The 25,156-nt window shown below is 41.2% G+C and overlaps 1 protein-coding gene across 2 annotated transcripts in view; it reads left to right on the top strand.

The window, feature by feature from the left end:
* Positions 1-5,359: 5,359 nt before the first annotated feature.
* Positions 5,360-25,156, top strand: part of MYO1E (myosin IE) — an 88,128-nt gene continuing 68,331 nt past the window's right edge. For both annotated transcript variants that reach the window (XR_010072480.1, XM_063346196.1), the window contains exon 1: positions 5,360-5,577. Coding sequence is in view for 1 of the 2 variants with exons in the window: in XM_063346196.1 (XP_063202266.1) it covers positions 5,575-5,577 (3 nt within the window). In the remaining variant the exon portion in view is untranslated. The remainder of the gene's footprint in view (positions 5,578-25,156) is intronic.

The following is a 25,156-nucleotide window of genomic DNA, read 5'->3' on the forward strand; positions in this document are numbered from 1 at the left end:
TTCATTTTCTTAAAGGCAAATTCAGATCACTTCCCTTATCAAGGCACACCTTCAACAATAATGTTAATTTATTCTGGAGCGTTCAACTGTCTCACTCGTGAATGAAGCCCCCTTTTAACTAACCACAGAATTACAGAAAGGAGCAATTTAGGCTGGAAGGGACCTCAGAAGGGAATCTGGTCCAACTCCCCGCTCAAAACAGGGCTACTGTTGATGTTAGATCAGGTTGCTCACCATAACATAAAGTTGTGATCTTAAAAGCTTGTGTAATGTTTCAAAAAATCTCCCTCTGAGGGAAAAAAAAATGCGATCCTTGTACTTTGGTTGATGTGAGCCTACAGAACTTAACTGAAGTCAGTCACAGGAACACAGGAGGCAAAACTTCTCAGTTACCATGTCCTCGTGGACTTCTTCCAGATTTATACCAGCCTTGCAAATAACAACATTATTCATACATTTTGGTTTGCAGTTGGAGAAAAATTCAACTCCATGAATTCTGAGTATCTCCTACGTCTGAGGCTTCACTTAGTCAGATCCAGAGTAAAAAAAGCCACATGCTATTTTTGCTCAAAAAAACCCCCAACCCCAAAGCAGTGGGTGAAAAAGGGTTGTTGACGTTGTTACTGTAGTTTTTACTGTAATGATATTTTGATGCAAAAGTTGAACATGTTAATAAGCATGTTTCCTGAACAGGTACGCTTCTCTAATTTAAGGCCAACAAAAGAGAGGAAAGAAGGAAGATACTGTATTAGGTACAGAGAAAGGCAGTGAAAGAAAACTAAAATGATTATACTGTTTTCCAACATGGAAATCCGTCCTAATCATTGACGTGGTTTCATCACATTTTAAGTCATAAACTTCTGCCTTTGTTTTGTACGTGCCATTTTGTTTCTCCCTACGTTTCACACGAAGAAATTGCCGAATCCGTTTCTTGTTTTCTGGAAGTAGAATTCTACATTTGCCGAGTGTAACTGAAGGCAGAATGTAACCATCTGCATTTTAGCAGAAAACATTAAGATTATAAAGTGTCTGTTTATTCTTTGAAAGCAGATACAACAGAAATTGCATTGAATTTTTAAAGTTTCCTTATTTTATAGCATTTGTTTTTCTATGACACAAATTCTTTGTCTTTCTAAGAAATGCCAGCTTGTGTGGTTTCCTAACTAAATGTATGATGTCTTGTTAGGGGTATTAAGCCTTATTTTAGTAGCTTTCAGGCATTAATTAAATTATTAATTAAATTATTCTGATCAACAGAAGACAAATATGTGGCTTATAAAACTTATTCTAAATATATTTTGTAAGCATGAGAAAAGCAGTAATGCCTTTTTTTCCCTTTGCTCGCAGTTTTAACCAATTAGAAAGCAGTCAGAGCAGTGCTTATTTCATTCAAATTTCTAATCTTTTCCAGATTCATGGACTTCTCGTAAGAGTTAATTCTTTCTGAAGCCACAATAATGTTTTTGGAATGGAGGGCAAGGGAAAGTTGTATTCTGTGGTGTTTCCAAAGGTAAGGGCCATGTTCTTTTTTCAGATGGTTTAGTCTTTACACATTTCAGCCCTGGCCCAGCGCTGGGTCGGTGCTGGCACCCAGTGCCACCCGGGCAGTGGGTACCTGGAAACACACGCAGGCGTTACCAGCCACAACATCTCTCTTGTGGCACTGCCCGGCGCGGGGTGGCTCCAAATCGGGGGATGGCAGAGAGGCTGCAGTCACTCCCGTCCACCCTGAGCCTGTCCCCCGCTCTGAAATGAGCCCTGGATGCTAAGGCAATAAACCTCCTTGGGCACTGAAGCGAAGCTTGTCCTTGGATGTTTTCCTGAAGCTTAGCACTGGTGATCAATGTCGGGAGGACCAAGCGTGGCAACTGCTCGCAGCCAGAAAATATCCTCAAATTAATTCTTGATGTCAGCACTTCTGTGCATGAGCCGGTACGTGTTACTAACCAAACACAACCCTGTCAGACAATACACGCACTGAAAAAAATGATGGAAGTTCTCGACGCAGGGGATTTTTCTTAAAGCTTTTCAAGGTAGATCTTTTGAAGGTGACCTGTCCATATGAATTTTATGACAGATGTGTCACCACCTCTAAGTTTTGTGTGTCATTTGAAAGTACAGAGATTCCTTTTTACTCTGCTGGAGCTCCTCAGGATGAAAATGTGGGTTCTGCCTTTCCCAGAGATGACTATTACACATTATTGGCTGGAGGAGCCCAGGCATGCCGACCGTTCAGGCACACCACCACTGATGTTCGAAGGGAAATGCCTTCCCCTGCTTCTGAGCATGGATGTTGAATAAGTGTCATTCACTTAATATAGTCAGCTTGGGAATTAGATGTTTATCGTTAAAATAAGCAGAATTAAATGACTATGTTTAAAAGCATGAAAAGAGTTCATTGTGAATTAGACTGTGCTTGGTACACACAGTGCTGAGCAAAGGTTTGTGCAGATGCAGAGCACTGATGCCTTCAGCCCTAAATTTTTTGTGGAAAGTCGTCTAGTCCACCTGGAGTAGGTGGACCCTGTAGCACATGTAAAATGCTGTGAATTCAGGACTAGTTTCTCAGTTAGCTAGCTATCCAGCGTGAATGCACTTTCTTACTCTTCTTCTGCAACCTCGTTTCTCTACTTTTTTCATAATTTGTTATAAAGATATAAACACACATACATACAAATACATATGTCTTAAGAAAATGAATCTGGACATTAAAAAATACATACATCCATAGAATCATAGAATTGTTGAGGTTGGAAGGGACCTTTAAGATCATCGAGTCCAACCTTTAGCCTACCCTGACAAGAGCCACTTCTAAACCATGTCCCTAAGTGCCCCATCTACCCTTTTTTTAAACACCTCCAGGGATGGTGAATCCACCACCTCCCTGGGCAGCCTATTCCAATGTTTAATAACCCTTTCAGTGAAAAAATGTTTCCTAATATCTAATCTAAACCTCCCCTGACGTAACTTGAACCCGTTTCCCCTCGTCCTATCACTTGTCACCAGGGAGAAGAGGTCAGCCCCCATCTCTCTACAACCTCCTTTCAGGTAGTTGTAGAGGGTGATAAGGTCTCCCCTCAGCCTCCTCTTCTCCAGGCTAAACAACCCCAGCTCCCTCAGTCGTTCTTCATAAGGTTTGTCCTCCAGACCCCTCACCAGCTTTGTAGCCCTGGTGTAGCATCCAAAGCAAACAGAAAAACCTACAAAACCTGTATAGAGTCTTTCTTTTGTCGGCCCTGTATGGGCTCTCTGGATTCTTACAGGGTTTTTTTTTCACCGCTTTTTATCACAGTCTCATAAATTTATGTAACATTTCCATGTTCAAATGAAATACTAGGCAAACTATTTTTGTCCTATTTCCACAAAACTACCGTTACTCACCTTCTGCTGGGAACCGAAGTGTGAAACTCGTCTCCTGTGGAAGTTCTGCTCACTTTTAGCACTATCAGATATATTTTTTGCTTTAATAGCTATTGCAGCTCATATTTACCACCCAGCTACTTTCTCAATGAAAATACTTCCTACCCCTCGTATCGATGTCAGTTGACATCCCAGCAGCCCACTGTGGAGATCCCAAGCTTCGCATGATCAGTGATGATACAGCGTAAACCCAGCTGAGATGAGGAAGTGTTTTGATATTCTTCAAACCCAAGGATGACACGTGCCCAAGGGGCCGTTGTGTTTCATCCAAACCACCAAAGTTTGTGCAACCTAAGAGGGGGTCAGGTGAATAGTCAGAGTTTTGTCCCATTTCTGTCTTGACTGCATCAGGGTGGTTTGAATTTGTAACACTTTATTGGCTGAGGTAAACTAAAAACCAGTAGTACCTAATGATGAGAAACAGGAACTGTATCTCTTGAGAGTGCTTTTCAAGGTAGTTTGGAAGGAGTGTTCACATATGACGCGGGGTCTGGCTGTTATTATGATTAGGTTGTTTCCATTTTAATTATATTCTAGCTTAGACGTGGTGGTTAGAAATCCATTAGAGTCACCGCAGGGCTTCAAGCGCCAGGAGCAGCGTTTGCTCGCTGGGCGGCAGTCCTCAGCTGTGGGCGTGTTAATTATTTGGTGCCTTAGAAAAGAGAGTCCCATGAAGTTGTACTGACCGTGTTCTGGTTAGAGCCATATGGGCAGCGTGGCACAGATGCCAGCTGCCAGGCCAGTGCTGCATTTGGATTTTTTGCATTTGTGGTTATTTTCAGTACCCATTTTCAGCATTTTGGAATCACAGAATTGTCTAGGTCAGAAGGGACCTTTCAGATCATCCAGTCCAACCATCAATCCAACACTGCCAAAACCACCACCAAACCATGTCCCTCAGTACCACGTCTACCCATCTTTTCAATACCTCCAGGGATGGTGATTCCACCACTCCCCTGGGCAGCCTGTTCCAGTGCTTGACAACCCTTTCAGTGAAGAAATTTTTCCTAATATCCATCCTAAACCTCCCCTGACACAACTTGAGGCTGTTTCCTCTCGTCCTGTTGCCTGTTACTTGAGAGATGAGACCGACCCCCACCACTACACCCTCCTTTCAGGGAGCTGTAGAGAGCGAGAAGGTCTCCCCTCAGCCTCCTCTTCTCCAGGATCAACACCCCCAGCTCCCTCAGCCGCTGCTCATGAGACTTGTGCTCCAGACCCCTCAGCAGCTCCGTTGCCCTTCTCTGGACCCGCTGCAGCACCTCAATGTCTTTTTTGTGGTGAGGGGCCCAAAACTGGACACAGTGCTCAAGGTGGGGCCTCACCAGTGCCAAGTACAGGGGGACGATCTCTGCCCTAGTCCTGCTGGCCACACTGTTCCTGATACAGGCCAGGATGCTGTTGGCCTTCTTGGCCAGCTGGGCACACTGCTGGCTCATGTTCAGCCAGCTGTCGACAACACCTCCAGGTCCTTTTCCACCGGGCAGCTCTCCAGCCACTCTGCCCCAATCCTGTAGCGTTCATGGGGTTGTTGTGACCCAAGTGCAGGACCCAGCACTTGGCCTTGTTGAACCTCACACCATTGGCCTCGGCCCGTCGATCCGGCTCGTCCAGTCCTCGCACTCCCGCCCAGCTCGGTGTCATGTGCGAACTGACCGAGGGTGCCCCCGGTCCTCTGGCGCCGGTGGTTGATAAAGACATCAGAGAGGCCCGGCACGCTCGGTGTCCCCTCGGGATCCAGGCGCGTCGTCTTTGCCGCTGTCGCCGGGGTCGAAGCGCCTCGGTGCGGCGGGGGCGGGGCGCGGCTCGGGGCGGTGCCGGCCGCGCGCCGCTCTCGCGCGTCACGGGTGGCGGGTGCCCGTTCCGCCGGCGGGGCGCGCGCGCGGGGATTCCCCCCGGGGGGATGACGGTGCCGGTGGCGCGCGCGGTCATTGGCTGCGCGGGCGGCCGAGTTTCGCCATTTATGGACTCATCGCCCGCGCGGCCGGGCGCGGGGCAGCCGCTGCCGCGAGCCCCAGCCCTCGCAGAGCCGCCCCGCCCTGGCGGCTGGCTGCGCGCGCGGGGAGGGCGGTCCCGCACCCTCCCTCCTCCCCCTTCCCTGGGCGGCGGGCGCCGGCCTGTCTGAGGAGAGCGGCGGAGCGTCGGGGAGCCGCGATGGTAGGCGCGGGGCCGGGGGGGGTCCTGCCGGCCGTGTTTGCTCACTCGTCGCCGGGAAGGGGCCGTGGCGACGGGGCCGTTGTGTTACCGGAGCCGGTGTGTGTGTGGGGAGGTGTGGAGCAGGCCCGGTGGGCTCCGCCGGTGGGGCACGGCGGCTTCGCTCCTCAGCCGCGTCTCGGGGCCGCCCGTCCTCTCGCCGGCCGGCGTCTAAGGAGGTCTGGCCTGTTGGTGTCCTCCAGCGGGAAAAATCCTGTGGGAAGGGGAGGCGGCGGCGTTGGGCAAGAGGTGCGGGATCTCCGCCGCAGAGGGGCTTCTCCGGGGGTTTCTGTGTGGAGACCCCTGGCTGGTGGTCCCTGGCACCGTGTCCGAGCGTCGGTGTCGGGCGCGGGTGGCCCGGTGGCGGGCGGCGGGGGCAGCCGAGCCGTGTGCGGCCAGCGCAGCTCCCGAGCCCGGGTCCCGGGGCGCTGCGGCCGCCGGGTGCGTGTGACGCCCGGGGGGACGGGGGATGTGGTGTCGGTGCTGGGTTGGGGAAAAAACTGAGGTTCAGCAGTTGAACCTGGTCTGTCTTTAGTGATTGGCTCCTGACGATTGATTATAGCTTTCATCCTGGAGTAACCCAAATAATGGTTATGACTACCTGTTACACAAGAACTTAAGAGTAAGTAGGGAAAAATCTTATGTGGTAATAAACTAGGCTAAAATTCATAACCTTTAAACCAAGTTATTTATTAAAAACTGTCCTGAAGTGAAGTGCTGCAGAGTTAAGATACTTGGAAAACTTTTTCATTATTCCTACTAAAGCTTAACTAAGGTGAAGTTTTAAAGACTGACCAACCTGGTCCTTGTGTATTCAGAGCTTTACTGACTTATGTGGGTTGTTAGGTTGGGCACTTTGCTCCCAATATCTTTTAAAGGATGCCTTTCCCATTACCAGTGGCTGTGCTTTGACTTTCTGAGGCAAGTGCACTTGTGCCTGCTTATGCCTATGTTGAGCACAAGCCTTTACTTTAAATAAAGTATTGCAGAGGTTAGGAACCTGAAATTTCGGTCACACTCAGGGATAGTGATACCACCAGCTGATCCAGTCCTGTTGTTGGTAAGGAGCTTTGAGTAAGATATGTACCTGTGTTGTCTATGAGTTGATTGTTTAGCCACGTGGCTCAAATTAACTCTTTAACCATAACCTTTGCACCTTAGTGTTTGCTAGTTCACAGACACCTGTGGCAGTTATGGACTTCTGCTAGAGATTACGTATTGTTGCCTAGGCTGCTGACATGTTAAATGGGATTGTAAGTCCTTGGTGCAGGTCCTTCAGAGATGCCTACCTGTTAACAGTAATACTTTGAGATCAGTGAGTCTGTTAGTTGATCTGCTGTGGGCTCCATTAATTCCTTTTTAATGAAAGGTTTTAGTCAAAATATAGGTCTTCTACAGACACATAACTAATTGTTAACATAGTTGATGAGTTTTGCTTTATCAAACTAAGACAACTAGCTTCTTTCACACAATATCCTTTTCAGGGAACTGTTCAGGCAGTTATTCTTCAGCTTTTAATTTGATACTGAAGTAGTCTTGAATTAATCTTTTCACTGTGAGATCTCAAACTAATGTGAAGTGTGTTTTTAAGATTGTCCATAAGTAATGATTACAAGCAAACCAGAAAGGCTTGTTTTTAAAAGCACTGCTCTTCTTGAAGACTTATGCCCAAACAGTTGTTTGATAATCATTAGAATGTAGTCTTTTGTAACTTAAAAAGCTGGCAGAAGGATTGCCTGTCAGGACTTAAAATGATTGCTTACGAACATGAATCATGCTAGTAATATCCTGAATCTTTATATTCATTCTGTGTGCTGTATTAAAAAATTCACATTATTTCCCTTATTTTTGTCTTGGCAATTTTGATTTCTTTGGAGGAGGAGAAAAGGCTGAATGTCATAGGACTGCTTTCTGTTCTTTAAAGTCTTTTCTGACATATCGTTTCTGTAGACCTTAGAGTGAACTTTTCCTGTTCTGGCAGGGTCCACGGTGCTGAGTTACCACTGACATGAGCGGTGGTAGTTTCATGCTTCTCAGGCAGTCGGATACAGCAGAGTGTGTAAAGGTGATGCTGGTGTAAATGTGCTGCCTTCTCTAGCCTCAGTGCTGTGGTGCGTTGCGCTGCTCAGGTCTGCTGGCAAGATTGTGCAGCTTGGTGCAACTTAGCAATATGCTTGTACTTTTTTGCTGGTTTATTTTTAATCCAGATCAATATCTGTATCCAGTTAACAGTGTGGTTTCAGGAGGAGATCTGCAAATGTGGAATGGGTGAGCTATTTTGTGGCTGTATGCGGCAGTACAAGGTGGGAATGAGCAACAGTGGGGCAAAGCTGCACTAAAGCTGATAGGTTTAAGGAACATATGGCAGCTGTTGAAATTTTTCTCTTGAAATGCATCCATTTTGTTAACTTTGTGTTTTGATATTTTAAATTCAAAATAAACTAGAACCTCTAACAGCTTAGCTGCAACTTGTAAATCTTCACAAATGTGTATTATGTAAGTGTAAAGTAGTCCCACTCCAGTGAAGGACTGGATCCTTAATGTTCAGGAAAGCTCTCAGCAGCACTAAGCTGAAACTTGCTTGAAATGAAATGTAAGGTCAGGTGAACTTTATGCAACTTTTGCTTTTATACTGTGAGTTTGAACCTTCATCAGGTAGTGATGCATTATAGGATCTTATCTGGAGATGGATGGAGAATCTGTGTTAGGTTACAAAATTAGTCTTGTCATGTTAATATGACAATCTGATCTTGAACTTTTCATTTAAAGTAGCTCTGTAGTCTTCAGGGAAAGATTGTTCCCCTGAGTACTATCAGCTGGCTTTGACTCTCTTATGGATAAAACATTGAACACTAATCAGCAAACTTAATACTGTTTCTAAGACATAAACTGCTACCATATTTATTAAAAAAAAAAAAGCCCTAAACACAAACCAAAAGAAACACACCAGCATCAACCCATCAGTAATCAGTTTAGCCTGCTTTTGCATAATCTCTGTTCTAGATTACTTCTGCTGAAGTTTCGTACCACTTAGTTGGTGAGACTGAGAAGGGAAGGCTCCAAGAGGAAGCGGGTTCAGTAGTATCTGAAGTAACTCACAAATTGTCGAGGAAGTTGGGCTTGTCTAATTCACTTATGTTAAAGGCAACACACAAGCTTTTTTTTTTTCCTTAACCAGCTTTTCAATGCTAAGCATTTTTCTGTAGCACTGCAGTCAGTATGTGCATTTTATCTGGGCATATTTGGTGTCTTCCTGTTTCCACCTCTTCCACAAAGACGGAAGGAGAACCAGTTGATTCTTAAAAAGGAACCTTTTTATAGCAGTTCAACATAGCTTGACATCAGTAGAGGTCAGCTACTTGTAGCCCAGTCCAGTGAGGTGCTGGGGATGTCTTGATTACATATAGTGCCTACAAAAGTCTGCAGAAATGAAAATGACTCAATTAGCCTGAAAAGACTTGCTAGCCTTTAGGATTTGGTCCTCAGATAGCTTATGTGTGATATGAGTTGGGACCTTATACTGTCTTAAAGTCTTTTTTCCTGCAGGAAAGTCACAAACAAGACACCGATGCTTCTGCATTTGAAGGGTGCTTTTCTGTCTGGTGCTGCAGACAGTAGCATAAGCTCAAACCTTGCTCTCTGCCAAATGTGGAATAGTAGAGAGGGTAACAGCATGTGCTTTGCATTATGTCTAGAGGTGCATTAATGGAAAAATCTTCCAGCTATATGGTGTTTCTGTCTGGCAGATACATAAAATATAATAAAACACAGTAGCATGTTCCTTAGCAAATCTAGTCATTCATACTTGGTGTGTTTTGTTTAGGTTTACATTGTGTGCATGCTTGTCTCTGTTTCTTTCAAGTTTAGACCTCTAGAATGGTTTATGGATATATTATGTATGTTAGCACACTTTTTCAGAAAATACTGATGTATGCAGAATGTTACCCAAATGCAGCTGAAAATATGATTGTGTATATATGTACATCTTAAGCATTTTTCTCATAGTTTCTTTTGCCTTCCAGGATTGCTTTTTTTCCCTTCTCCATACATAACTAGCTTGTAGTGAAGGAAATGGGGTGACAATGCTATTAGTAGTTTAAGTAAACTATTTGCAGCCACTTCTTAACTTGAAGGGATAACTTGCCCCAGTCTTACTGCCTCATCTTAAAGCATTCCTGCATATGTGGCATAGGGGAAGTTAAAACAGGTCTTTGACAGCTAGCCAGTGAAGTGTTGTCAAGCTTTTACTGAGTTCTCAGCAAAATCTTAGCAATATTCTCATCTGAACATGAAAAGTATATTTCCTTGCTTGAAACACTGAGAAGTTATGCATCTCTCTTGAGAAGTCTTCTCACCTCCTTTTGTAATAGTTTTAAATATTTTTCCTTCATAAATACCAGTTTAATCTATTCCCAGTTTTAAGAGTTAGTGTAAAAGTGACATCCATCTAAATGGCCATGTACTGCTCTATCCAAGTTATATCAAAGAATAAATGTTTTTGTACTTTTCCAATTCCTTATGCTGAAATTAGGAATAGAAATGCCTGCATGTTTAGATTTGCCTTTTAATACAGTATGTGTGTATTGCTAACGCATAGACAGAGAACACATAAATAGACATCCTCACAGCTACAAAAGCATCCTATATATCAATAAAACCTAGTTAGTTTTAGTTGCTGCATCTGATGAGGAAAGGAACAAAAAGGTAGGAGGCAATCTTTCCTCCGAAGCTCCTAGCTCTTGCACTTACTTTGCCGGGGACCCTGGGTAGCCCTCGGAGTGAGCTAACTGGAGCTGCAGGGAGAGTTCTGACAGGGACTAACCTGTGATCTGGCTCACTGTATTGGCCTGCAAATTGTCAGGTTTTTGCTTACCCTTTGCTTCTGGTTGCTGCCACAGTGCATGGCTTATGACTGACAAATCGATCTGCTTCCCTTTTCAGTTTTCTAAAACGCTATTGTAATGCAGTACTTCAGTTTGCTTTTTTTAGGAAGCTGGATTCTGGATCTAGGAGGTGTGTGGGCACTGGAAAGCACAAGAGTGATGTTAGAAAGGGATTTTGTACCTAATTAAAACAGGTTTTGTTCTAGGAGTTAACAGTGCAAGACTAGGAGTAAAATCAAAGTAGTAGTTCTCAGAACTGGGAAGAGTGTGTGTGTGTATGTGTTTGTTTTAAAAAAAAAATAAAATAAAAATAAGGATTTGGAAAATAGTTCAGTCCTTCCGCAAACACAGAAATCACCAGGCACAGGCTTTGGCAAGAAAGGGTTGGCTTGCACTATTGTTAACTTCCTGAATGAAGCCACTTTGTACTATCTAAAATCTCACCTTGAATATGAGCAGCAAAGGTTTACATCAGTATAGAAGACTAAACCTTTTGGGAAAAATAATATAAAGGCTCTCTTACCCATTTTTCTCATCTGTTAGAGATCATTAATTTCCTTGCTATCCTACTGTCCGCCAAGGAGCTTTTTCTGGTCACTAGCAAATGACCAGCATTCCTATTACTCCTGTGGAAGTGTCTTTTTGTACTGCGTGTGTATGGATAAGTACTACAGGTGTATGGTCTGCTTACTAATTTTTGAAACCGCTGTAGCCAAAGGACTCTGTTAGCTGTTGTATGTTGTTTGGCTTTTCTTATTTCTACTACATGGGTGTAAAAGCATTTAAAATACCAGAGAAACATGGCAGGAAGTAAACAAGAAATTTCTCCCTATCTTAAGATCAGAACCGAGAGCGGTCTCTTACTCTGACAAGTTGTTTAGACCTTTGCCTCACCTGATGGTTATGACACTTGTGCAATCATCGCCTGCTGTTGCACTCCTGGGGGAGCTTGGGTGTGAGGTCTTATCCAGACCTACCTGGGCTCAATCAGTCTTTCCCTTAGCCTGTTCCCTTCTCCCACGTTCCTGAGATGCCGATCACTGTCCTGCCCAGGAAGTACGGCTATCGCTCATCTCCTGACTCATGCTCACCTTCCAGCTTTCCTGTCCTCCGCTTACTGATTTCCTCCCCTTCTCCTACCCTCACTTCTTCAAAAATGTGAATACCCCTTGGGGAGACCAGGTGTGCAGTCACGTCCTGGCAGTGCATCAATCCCTTCTCTCTGCTTGACTGTCATTACTGTGGTAGGAAGAGGTTTCTTAAAGCATTTCCACATGCTGAACCTTACAGGTGTGTTCTGCCTATTTTATTAAATGTGCTTCATACAAATGTGTAAATGGCTTCGGAGTTTGACTGCTTTGTTTACAACAGCAAGCACATCTAAGCTCAAGATTACTTAATGTAAATAGCCTAGGAAGGGGCTGTGTGGTCAAGGATCTTTTTCCAAAGACATAGTGGCATTTAATTGTCATTAAAACCATTGGTGGATTGGATTCATGAACTGTAAAGTGTATTTCTAAAAAACACTTCTGAATTTAATTTTTTTAATTTAAACTGAAAAGGCTTTTTTTTAAACAAAGCCAATGGGAAAGTTGACAAGGAAAGCAGTATTGGTAATTGGAGCATGAGTCAATTATCATCATAAGTAATGCTTATTGGGAAGCATACTTCAGAGGAGCTTTTAAGTATGAAGAATTATCTACTGACATAAATTCAACAACTAGATGTGAACTTTAAAGCCAGATGTTATCAGGTCTTCAGCATGCTTCAAGATCAACACCATTCTGTAAGTGTAAAAAGGACTCTCCTGTCATCTGGGTGATTCTTCAGCTGCCAGAAGCATCTCCGGTGAAAGCCACTTCTGCCTCACAGGGGAACAATGCGAAAGGCAACAGCTTTATATTCTTGGTGTGGGCTGATGATAGATCTCTTTCTTTAGCCTGCTTTGTCAAAAAAAGGAACATAAATGGTTTATGCAAAAGCGTGTGTTTCTAGAAGCTATTTTGATGCCCTGTTCAGCAATCTGAAGTCTAAATGAGAGGGTTTTGTTGGCGTCCTTCAAACCGGGCTAGCTGTCTTGCAGTGACTAGCTACACTTGTCCCTGTACAGGAAGCATGAGGGTTTTTTCCTTGCCAGCTCAGAACCACTTGCTGAATCACCTTCATCAGCTGAGCCTGAGTCTGTAACCAGTTCTCGGTCAGTCTTGTCTAATTTAAGTGTTGAAGTCATATTCAAGTCTGAACAATGCAGCCTGATATCCTTTATAAAACATGTCCTATGTTCTTAACGCTCAGGATTTTAAATCTTTCATGCTTGTGTCTTATGAAGTAATATGCTGCCAGATGTTTGGTCCTGCACCTAGGACAGTCTTCTGTTTTCAATCTGACATTCCACAACATTTGTGAGGTTTTAAATTCTAGGCGGTTTACCAGTGTATGCTGTTATCTTTTGCAGTGATTTATGTCTTTTCCCGTGCTTTGAGTTGTATATTGCTAATAGCAGAAATGCAGAAAGATGAAACTTGGGACCTCTTGTCAGTAATATATTTGCAGTGCCAAGCAGTAGTCAAGAATTTGTCTCATCTTGTTTTGGTTTTTTTCCTGCCTTGAAGGATACAAGTCTGCACAAATGGCTAAGTTGCTTCCAAATTTGCTTTTGCAGTAACTCTTAACCCTATGTTATTCCCAACTTTGTAAAGAAGGATGCTGATACAAAGTGTATTTGAATTTCTTTTAACAAATGCTGCCAACACATTTGAAGTGCATTGGGTTGTGACCCTTGTACACTCTGATAGCTCATTTGGTATGAAAATATTACTGGTCTGGGGGGTTAGTAGGAAGATTTCAAGGACAAAAGTTTACCTAGGTATATGTACAGCATTAGCATTCTCTTAGCTGTTGGGCTTTGAGCTATTGTGGTGGTGGTTCTGGCATGAACTGAACGCCTTTCAGATCACTCAGGTTTTGGACTTACTGCAGATGTTTTGGTATATGAGCTGGAAAATATTTCATTTGCTAAGTGAAAAAAGCAGTGTTCTTGAGGCCATATTGAAGGAGTACTTTCATTAAACCTAATCTTAAAGGCCACTTCATGGCACTCAAAAACAAGTGCATACTTTTGAGTATTTGCCTTTTCTTTCAGTATTTGAGAAGAGTTTGATTTGTCTGTTTATCAATAATGAAAGAATTCGTTTTCCTGTACTGCATCCCCAACTGTACTCAGTACATACCTAAAGAAAGGGAAATGTGCAAAAGTGTTTTTAATAGTAATTGAAAACAGTCATACTTACAGTACATATATACTTAATTTAAGTGCGGCATTTTGGATTTGGTGAGGTTCATTCCAGAAAGGATATAAAGCTACAAAGTCACTCATCCTTGCTTTCTGAGCACAGAGGTACTAGGTGTCTACATAGTCTGAATTAATAAGTGATTCTATAAATAGCTTCTGGTAAAGCCAAAGAAACATGGATTTTGCATAAATACTTCTGCTGTCTTGGTATTGGCACTTATAATTTGCTGTCTAAATATAGGTCAAGAAATCTGGTGTTTTTGAGGAAACTAGTGATAGGATGCCATCATATAGAGAAAAAACTACTTAGTCACAGGAATCCATCATTTTATTAGATTCTTGTATCATTTAGTTCTATAATTTTTGTTGATTCTTGATAGTACAGTTTTTATGGAAGCAAGTTAGACTGATACAGTATTCCTGCTTGGAAATTTCTGATATCTTTCCTACCATAATTTGAATTAAGAATTTGGATACTGTGGAAATGGATGTATTACAAAGCATTATATTTTATGTATAGCTTCTATACCATATAATATCCTGCTGACACAGTTCTTCTGTAAACTTGTTTAGTTCCTGAATTCTGAATTGCTTTAATCCACGAAAAAAATATTTGACTTTACTGATTAAAATACAGTAGTTCCACTAAGAACAGAATTAGTTCAGCTACACTTTTTTTTTCTCTCCACTTAAAAAACTGTGCCTTATGCATGGTCGTGTTTCCAGGACTTGATGCTGTATTGTTGGTAGTCTTCAAAGCCTTTTTCAGTGCTTCCCCTCAACTTTAAATATATGCTGGGAACTACTATATTGGTCAATAATTGCTAGATTCAGGAAACCGAAGGTTCCTACAAAAACATCCTGGTCTCTGCAGTGGAAAAGTCAAAATACCCTCAAAAACTGAAATTGTCTAAATTGTCCTACTCTGAGGAGTTATCCTGGCTGTTCTTTGTGTAACCTGCAAGACTTGAATCGACTGGAGTAAGGTGACTTTCTGGAATTGATTGGCCCTGGTGGAAGGGGAATTGTAGGCCTATTGCTGCTGAGCAGCAGCTTAAACCTGCTGAGATATCTATGGCAAAAGAGCTGCAGCTGCATAAATCTATCCTGAATTGTATCCAGACTGTTGTCTGTTTACTTGCTCTGCAGTGACTGTTGGCTTTGCAAAGCATCTCTTCCCGCTTCTTCCTCAGGTAGCCAAGAGTTCCTAATTACAGATGCTTAAAGCCCACATTTGCTTGTTGCGCTCGGAAGGGGTGGCATTAGCATGCAGTGCTTGTGTGAGGAGGAACGTTTTTCTTTCAGCTAAGTGATGGGACTCGGTGGGCCCCTCAGGGTTTCATACTTGATGGCCAGTGACACATTCCACTTACCAGCGATTGAAGGCAAAGTCCCTGCAGGAAGAGTGTTTCAGAGCCCTGTAAGGACCCAGGTCCCATTCTGTTGGTGATCCTCGTTTGTAGGAATAGACTATTGGCAAATAGACTTTGCTCTTAAAGTTGGAGTTGCAGTAACTTCTACATACTATGCTATTGTTGTTTTTTAAGATGTGTTAGGCTTGACACAGGGGAAACAGTGAACTTGAATGTTGCTTGTAACAAATGGAGGTCCTGTTATGACATTTTTTACGTCTATAGAGGTATGCTTTGAGATTTGGCCTTTAATGAGCAAAAACTTGAGTTCCATTTAAAGCAAAGTTGTGTGGGGGAAAGGGAGAATGACTTCATTGTAGGAGGGGCCACTGCTTTTGCTATTTTGCTGTGTTTCACCTGTTTTTTTTGTCTCAGCGTTGGGTTGCAACCATAGAGTTCATTTTCAGATAGGAGGATAGGGGCAGGTCTTGAGCAGAACAAGACAGATTAGAAGTGTGCCTAAGCAAGTGAAAGAGGACTTGACAATGCCTGAGTATCCAATATGGGGAACTCAAGATATATGTTGAGTACCTGTTTCTAGCAACGAAATCAGGTTTCTTAAGCAGCTTAGATATTTGTCTGTAACTGTCGCGCTTGTCTTACAGCACTATGTAATAATGTACATCTGCATGGCAATAAAGGACTAGATCCAAGGTACTGGAGAAAATAAAAAATTTGCCCAGTTTGATACTTGCTTTAGATAGCAATTAAATCGGCATATATGATGCTATGTGGTTGACAAAACTTATGTTTGATACAGCTGAAATGGGTTCTGTTGTAGTTTAAAAAAGAACACACAACAACAGAGATTAATCTGTTCTATCTAAAGCCTTCACAAACACACAGAAAATGTATTCTCTACAGAACTTGCTACAGTCACCACTCACTTTGTCCTCAGTCTCGGGAATGTGTTTAACAAAGTGCATGGGCCTCTTATGAGGCTATAAAGTGGTTAAACTTCAGTGCACCATAGTAGAGAATGGGTTATTTAATGTAGATAGTACTACTGTTAACTGTCAGTTTTAATATTGAAAGGAATACTTAGTTTACCAGTTCCTAGTGCTGGTTACCCAGCTGACTTCTCCAGAAGTCTTAAAGCTGTTCCCATGAGTGCTACTTTTTAAAGCTTTTTCTAGTGGTAAATAGGAATTCTTGTTCCAGGGCTCTTAATGCCTGAAATACCAGCACACCCAGTCCATAGAGACCTGATCTCAATATGCTGATTAAGTTCATGACCAGCAGTGGTTTCTTCCTGTAGTTTACTTTGTGTTTTTATTCTTGGTTCATTCTAGGAACGCTTGAGAGGAAACTGAAAAACAGTGGCTACTTATTCCCATATTTGGTATTGTTCTAGGCAAAATGAACAGTCTTCCTCATTAAAAGAGAGGGGTGGTACAGTGTTTCTGGATAATCTAACCTTCCTCAAGCCATGGGTTAATCTTGGCAGGGTCTGTTTTCTTTGTAGCTGTGTACAGTGCAGTTTTCTATGCAGAGTTATAGTGATGTTAAGCAGTTAGGTGGCACTAATGGGATGGATTAAGGTAAGTGGGCCTGCATCTTTACAACGCTAAAAGTTTGTCTTTACATAGTTACAAGTGCTTGTTCTACAGCAGAGCTTCCAGTGGTCTATACATCAGTAGTGGTGTGTCTTAAATTATAAAGAATTGGAATTAGTGGAGGTTACAAAGTACTTCTAGCAAAATGAACACTCAGCCTTTAGTTGGTGATAGTGGAAGAGGAAAGAATAATTAGAACATCAATGTCAGTTGCATCTCCTAACTTGCTCCTTGGTGTGTGTTTTTTTTTCCTTGAGATGTGTACTTGGGTGGGCTCATGTTGTATTGTGGACAGTACAGAGTATGGGAAATGTGGGGGGAACTCCAAGCCTAAACCTGGTTTCTTAAAACAGTCACTAATAAAGCCATATTGAGAAAGAAGTAAATACAGTGTACTTCAGAAAAGCATTGCAAGCACTAAAAATGTACTCCCTACTTCCTGCTGAAATAGCTAGCTGCCTTACCTGCTCCCATGCAATTCACCAGTAAAAATACAAATAAGTTCTGTAAGAGCAGATTTTGATCTTTAGTTTAGGAGTCCTGAGCTTGACCTCTTCTTGTTTTTAAGTATTGCAGCCTGTACTTAAACTCAGACTAAATAAAGTTCAGCTGCATGTGTCAGACTGCCCAAAACTAAGCCATTATGGATACAGTCTTGACAGAACTAAAACCTTCCAATTCTGGATAAGAAAGGAATATCTAAAACACACCCAGAAGAGCAGAACACAATGCAGTATTCTAAATCCCTGTTTCAGTGACATAGAATAAGTTGAATAACTTTTTTTTTTCCAGTCCTGAAAGTTTCTTTTGTGGAAAGGAATTTAAGGCTTGTTTATTCTGAAAACAGTCTTAACCGTGTGAAAGACACAAGTGCTGAAGCAAGTATATTTGGGCTGTATTGATGGTACAGCCTGCACCTTTAGTATATCAGGCAGATGCTTCTTAAACCTTTTGCCGTCACTAAGGATGTTCTGACGAATCTGTTCTGAAGGTGGTAGTTTGAATGTAAGAGAGAAGCATGTTGTTACCGCAATTAATGAATTAGTCATGGATAGCTATTTAGTCTGACACACCTCGAGAGTGTTCACCTACTGAAATCAAGTTTTCTTTTGTTTGGATAATTTCTTAATGATACAGGCTGAGGCATTTTTGCACCTGAGGCCATTAGGTAACTTTTCACTTGGCTCTTCCACTACATGGGTCTGTTCTCAGACCAGAATACGTTGAAAATTGAACAAGCAGTTAGCAGGCTTATCCTGCTGCTATATGGTAGGATTTTTCTTTGTGCTGAGTGTGGCTAGAGTCCAGCCTGGGACTGCAAGGGACAAAGCGAGCTGTCATTTGTACTGGATCTCTCATACTCAAGAACAATTTAATAGCTCATAACTTAGTGTGGGGGGGAGAGACTTCAATCAGGAATACCAATGGTAACTTTCTACTGTTCTAGAATGCACTTAAGACTTTGAGCAGTTCTTCCTAGTCTACGCTTCAAAATATGTAGCTGGAGAGCCAGTAATTGGGGTATAGACTACCTGTTGTGAGGTAGCTATGGTTGTGAATTTTACATCTGAAGCAGACAGTATTTTGTAAGAATATCCATTTTTTTATTTCAAAATTATTTTACTTGGGGACTACAATTAGATCTTAACATTAAAACTCAAGGTTATTGTGATTTTTACCCAGTGCTTTGAAAGTATTTTGTCATTCTGCTCTCTACAGATGTAGAGTAGTAGGCTAACTAGAAAATACTAGTCTTGTTGCTGTTTGCTCATTGGGAGTGCAGGTGTACAAACAGGAAAAGAAAAAACAAAGGGGAAGTTAATATCATCTCATTGCCAAAACAAAAAAGGACCAATTCAGTAGCTAAAATTATGTTCAAGCTAGTAACAGGATACAGTGAACAATGAAGAATGTTTTTTACATTCTGTAGATAAATGTGTCCTTTTAGGGCTTGTTTTGCATTTATTCTTGACCAATTGAAACTCTCGAGATGGGTAGAAGTCCACCTCATTTAAATGAAACCACTTACTATTTTTGGCATGATATATCAATGAGATGCCTAGTCACTTATTTTTCATTCATGATATTTTTGAAGACTTGGGGATATACTCAAGAACTAGAATTGAGTAAAATTCTTTTGAGTCAGGGCAAGTCAGGACATCTAAGTATTAGAACCGGTAGGTGGGGGAGTACACTTTATTGTTCTATCCATTTGCTACTGTAATAAACATAATGTAATTAAACATACTGTTTTCCCCTTTATTCCTGTTGCTATCTTACAGTCTCTAGTGTGACAGTGTGTGAGAACCTCACTGAAGTATCAAAGCTGTGCAGAGCCTCTGTGATTGCACTCTCAGTGGATGTGGTTTTGTTCTGGAGCTGTTTTAATAAGGAAGTACTGGGGAATATATCTAGGGGGCATATTCCTAACAGCTGTCATCGTCTCTGTGTTGTGATCTGCTAGGAGCATCAATAATCTATAGTGTGTCAGAGGGGTTTTGGTAGACAATGTATCCACACCACATTGTGATTGGTCTGCAATAGACTGAGTGACAGATCCTACCTTCTCAAATAGGAAAGAGAATAAGGGCAATAAATCTCAAGAGGGAATGGTGGAACGGCCTCAGTTGGCGAGATGATGGGAGCCTAGCCTGATCCAGGCAGGTCTCCAATGTGTGTGTGAAGTTCTGCTCCTTCATTTCTACCTTAGTACTCTTTTCATCTGTTTATAAGCCTTCAATATTGCTGATGAAAGTGGTTCAGCCTAACACCTTCTCTGATTCTAACCTTGTGTGGAAACCTGTGCTTGTCCTCATTCCCATTGATCAGCCATGTGACTTTGAAATACTTGGCTTGACTCTGGTTTTACCTCTTGGCTTCTGCACTTGTCTTCCACAAGCTTTCCCTTCTACATCTGTAACTTTCTCCAAGCCTTTACAGAGGTCCTCTGTCTTCATCTGCAAATCCCAAAGGGCATGCTCCAATTTGTTACAGACTTCCAGTGTGATTTTGGGGTTTGTCCATTAAATGCTATCTGTAATAGTATATAATGTGGTGTATAAGTTATGCTGTTACTAGTTCTAAACAGGCTTAACCTTGTCCAGACAACATTTCTTAAATGGTGTGTGTAAATATTGGAACATTTTTCTGGTCCCTTTTAAAGTGCAGGTTTCTGTGGTAGTGGATGCTAAAGGGAAACTTGCAGTGAAATACATTGTATAAAGGCAGAGAAGTTCTATTTTGTACTTTGCGACAAGGTGATGGAGATAAAAATAGATGTACAAATGTTATCTCTACTCATGAACCTAGTCATGAATAAGTCATGTTATTACTTAAATGCCTGTATATGAAACATGTGACTTTAACATAGATTAAAAATTAATTATCTTTGTAGTACTCCTTACAGTTACTGCTACAGGCTGTTGGAGAATTTTAAAGAGTGCAATAAGATATATACATTATTCAATTTGTGCATTAGTACTAAATTGGCAAAACACCACTGAGGATGAATCTCCATAGGCATCTGTAGAATAGCTGGTGTTAGGTATTGCCTGTGTACCACAGGCCACAAGTGTGTGTTAAAAGATACAGAAAGCCTTTTGGTCATGCTAGCCTTTAAAATGTATGATTTAAAATGCAGAGTATTTTTTTGGAAGCTGCTGTTGACACTACCTAAAAGCAACACAACTGCTTCAGAACTGGAGTCCAGAGTAAAGAAACGTCTTCTTGCAAAATGTTCCATGGCACCTTTAACCACTACAAATACCTGAAACCTCTTTGACACTTTATTTGAAAGGATCTGTTCCTTGTGATAGCCCATCTGCTGAACTAGGCCATTACTGACTCATCAATGACTAAATCACTTGTCTTGCTCTCTTTAGAAACTTGGGCTTTATCTGGTGCTCTCTCATGCAAACACTATGTAAATCAACCCTTGCTAAACATGGAGATTTGACAGGAGCAAACTCCACGGCAGGGTAGCTGCGGGCTGCCTCCTGTTCTTTCCTACTCTGATTCAGCGGAAACAAAGTGATTCTGGCAGTCAGACGTTGCATAAGGAGTATGCAGAATCACATCTGCATATCTGTAATGGTCTAATTCTTTAATCTATGCATTTTAAGAGGTGGTTTCATTAACTGGATGAGGCATGCTTAGCTGCACAACATAGGTTTTCACAAGGTTGTTCAGATTGACATTTTGTCGGGGGCGGGAGCGGGGGGAACCACACAGGCAGAGGGCTGGTATGGTGAAAGATCACATGCCTGATGTGTGATGTGTTTTTCCACTATTGCTTCACTAGATGATATATAGAACTGTGCATGTTAAAGGAACCTTGTAGAAAACAAGCTTTCCTCAGTTAGTGTACTTCAAGTAAACCAAAGCATGTGGTGGCATCAGTGGGGGTTTTGAGAGTGGGAGTGCGAATCCCAAACCTATATCACTTAATGACCAACTCTATAGCTTCAAATCCCGCTTGATTTGCTGAAATGGTTAAAGCGTTCCATGCCTTTATCCTCTTTTCCATCCTATGCTTTAAATCATACAACAGGATAGCATGCTGCCCTGGATGGGGTGAATGGCCCACCCCTTAGGAACAGTGGTGCTATACCCCGCAGCATTAGAAATAGCAGGAGGTGACACGGTTGTGACCCGCGTGCTCTCGCTGAACTTCATTCCTGCTCTGCAGCTACTTCTGAATGCTACAGTAATGGGAGGAGAAGGTACAGGTCAAAACCCAACACATTTTCACTAAATTAAATTGAAGTGAAATCAATAGACATCTGAAATGGTAGAATGAGATTTTATGTTACTGTGTATAAAACTTAAAGATTTAATAGGAAATGGTGAAGTGGGTTATTCATCTTCGTATTTAAAAACTTAACTAGATGAGGCATTCTAGTGCACGCATGACTTTCGATGAATGCTTCTGCATTTAAATGTGATACAGCCTACAGGAGAAGCATTTTGTATTGCTTATATTATAAACAATTTGCAAATTTTAAAGAACAGTTTCTACTCATGTATTCTTCTGTATTGTGGAAAACCTAAAGAATGAACCCTGAGGCTTTCCTTAATTAACATAGGTGATTCTAATAGCTTTTATTAACTGGATGTATTAACAATGGAGTTAGTCCGAAATACTAAAAAATTGTATTCTCAATAGTAAAATAGCAAAGACTTGCAGATTTGTTCAGTTGCTTGCAGCCTTTGTACCTTGCTTGTTTAAAAAAAATAGATCTCTTTATGTAATGAGTTACTCTGGTCATGTTGGATTTGGTCTTACTGGGCTTAGTTTTGTTGATATTCTTTTGTGTGTGTTTGTGAAAGGTTACCTTGGAGGATGTTTGAAGCTCCGATTCCATAAGCAATGAAACAAATGTCCTTCATTTCAGTGTGGCAGACTAGATGGAGTCTGTAATTTAAGGTTTCAGCAAGTCTCCCAAAGTCTGAAATGTGGAGACAAGGAGGAGAACTGAAGATGTGTGCGTTATGTCCTTTTTTTTTTCTTAAAAAAAAAAAAAAAGACACTATCTATAAAAATGGATAGGCTACTTCAGAATTGTCTGTCCTTACAGTCCTGCAGGGACAAACATTCTCAATTGGCCTAGATACTTCTCAAAAAAGCAAGGGGAGAATGGTTTTATTTTCAACAAAACCTAACTAGGCATAAATAAAACTCGCAGAATAGGTTGGCAAGTTATTACAAATACCTGCATATTTCATATTCTTTGTTCTTTTTTAATTATGTGTTCATAATTAGAATGATTTTGTATTTGAAAGCCTTAATGAGTTTCAGTATTTTAGGTGTTGAATAATTCATGCTAAACTTTGTTTACATGTTGTTTATGGCATCAAAGAACCTCAAGCAACAGATTAAAAAAAATTACCACATCCCTTTATTCACAATTATCTTCTGGTTAATAACACCATTTAGACACAACTATCTTGGCAAAATCTTAGCTGTGTTTACATAAAAACTGGTACTACGCAGAGACTCAGCATTGTGTTATAAGGGCTGCCCAAATCATTCCTGGATTATTTTTTTGGTTCCATAGAAAAATGTTTCAACACACTTTGTTTCCAGTTTGGCCTTTTCTTTTCTGTAAGGGTCCTTTTCTTTATTTTCAGGTTTGTGCGGATTCTAAGTCCAAGATATAAGCAGCTTGACTACAAAATGAGCTGTGCTGAAGTGTTTTATTAGGTTTATTCATAGAGTCTAAAGTGATGTTTGTCTCTGTCCTTAAGAAACTTTCTGAGCGTTGACTTTTTCAGACTGTGCTAGAGTGATGGTTTGTGGTAGTATCAAGGAGTAGCTTAGTTTTCTGTAAATAATTATTTAATCCAGTAACTGACACTGATCACAAGAATTGTCTGGGAATACACAGAGGAAAAAAATCTCATCTGAAATTACTTGGAAGAACTTGCTTGTAGGTTCATATCTAAATCTTTTTTCAAAGGAAGAAAACAGATTTTTATGAAAATAGTCTCATAAATGTAGAAAGGTGTACTGCATCAGTTCCTTGGCATCTTCTCATGCGTATTCAAACATTGATGGTGAATACTACAAAATTTCATGGCATGGACTTAAATTCTTGGTCATCTAAAAAGCTCGCATAATGATACTGTCACAGTATTTTGTGTTTGTCAAAGTTAATGGCAGCCCTGTGCAGAGTTATTGGAAATAATGCTAAGCTGATCTCTAGGGGGTACCTGTTCTCCCAGTGTCTGTGTCCATCTGCACGCCTCACTCATGGTGATGGTGCGCAGTGGGGGTGTGTGTGGCAGAATACACTTACTGACCTGGTACAGCCTAAAGGTGTAGCCACTGGTACTGCATTTGGGTCACACTTTTAGCACACCACTTTAAATTGTCTTTGTTTTCAGCAAGGTAGAGTCAAAGTCAGCATTTATAGCACGGCTGAAAGACCTTGAGCCCCTCCTATGGTCCTGATGGGGTCGTAAGGAATATGTTGCTTAGCAAGCTGCCATGTAAGCTTAAAGGAAAGCTGCTTGAGTGCAAGCTGGTTTTTGAGCCAGGACTTTTATTTTAAAAGGATCACAAATGTTGGCTTTAATATGGAGTGTAGTGAAAAGGGTAAAGCTGTCTCTAAGGTCTTCAACAGTGTGATGAATTGCAGCAGCTAAAAGTTAAGGGATATTGACAATCTGAGCATCTGATTTGTGTCCTAGTTGTTCAGGGATGGAGGGAAAGAAACAATATTCACTTAACAGCTGTCTTTTCTGAATCATGAGTGCTATGCTTAGATGAAAAGTCATTCATCTGGTTTTAGTTTACATTTAAAATTATTTTTTTTAGTTTATATGGGCCTGACTTGGAGCTCTGAGTTTGAATAAACCCAGAGGTCAAAAGGAAGGTATGTCACAGGCATTTAAGTTTATTGTGGTTTTGTGTTGAAGCCCTGCAAGCCGAAGTCTTCAGCTACAGTTTAATATCTGAGACTTAAGTTTTTCTCTTGATTTCCTTTTTTGATTTCTGCACAATCCCCCCAAATTTTGAAACCTTGTAGTTTAGCTTGTTTCACCTGTTCTGAATTTTCATTATAAAGTTTAGTGTTTTGCTTAAAGATGGTAACAGCTAGCTAGCCTTTTATTTTGGAGATAAGATGCTAAACTGTTTTACTGCTAAGGAATATAAACAAGTAGCTGGATTAAATTTATTTAAATTATCTAACAGAAGTTCTTTGAAGACTTAAATGAGACTTATAAGTTGATAGTGATACAGATGATAGTGATGAGGGGAACTTAATGTAGAATGTAAAATCATGCTGAATACAGATTTGCATTGATAAAATTGGCGGGGAGAGAAACACTTATTTGGATTGGGCTTCGGTTTTTGGATGCTTTGCATCTTTTCACTGTACTTGAGTGTTCAAATGAAAAAGATCTTTAGTTAAATGAGGTGTCTTCAACAGAGAAAATGTTAATAATTTTCTGACAGGAAGCCAAGGTCAGGCATAGAAATGGAAAATTAAAGGGGAAAGAAAATGCAGCATCACACTGCACCTCTTCAGAGATCCTTTTAAATAAAAATAGGGTAACTTATCTGCAGTGGTATGCAGCTGTTTTTCTTCAAAGTTGATACTTAGCTTTTCACTTGGTTTCTCTTTAACAGAAGTAGTTTGAAACCTATGCATATTTATGATGCTGATGGTGAATTACAAGGTGTGACAGGCATTTAAATTCGGTCTTTTGCGTAATTCTGTGAAACCAGTGTTAAAGTTGTGGGTTTTGTGAAATAGAAGCAGTTTAAGCCTACTGGAGTGTATTCAGAGCTTCTTTGGCTGACATCTCTGCTCAAAACATTATTATGCCAATATGACTTCTGAGAGACTGAATCTAAGATGTATCCTGATAGTTTCTTATAGCAAATATATGAAG

Source organism: Chroicocephalus ridibundus, chromosome 9 (assembly GCF_963924245.1).
Source record: "Chroicocephalus ridibundus chromosome 9, bChrRid1.1, whole genome shotgun sequence".
Taxonomy (NCBI): Eukaryota; Metazoa; Chordata; class Aves; order Charadriiformes; family Laridae; genus Chroicocephalus; species Chroicocephalus ridibundus.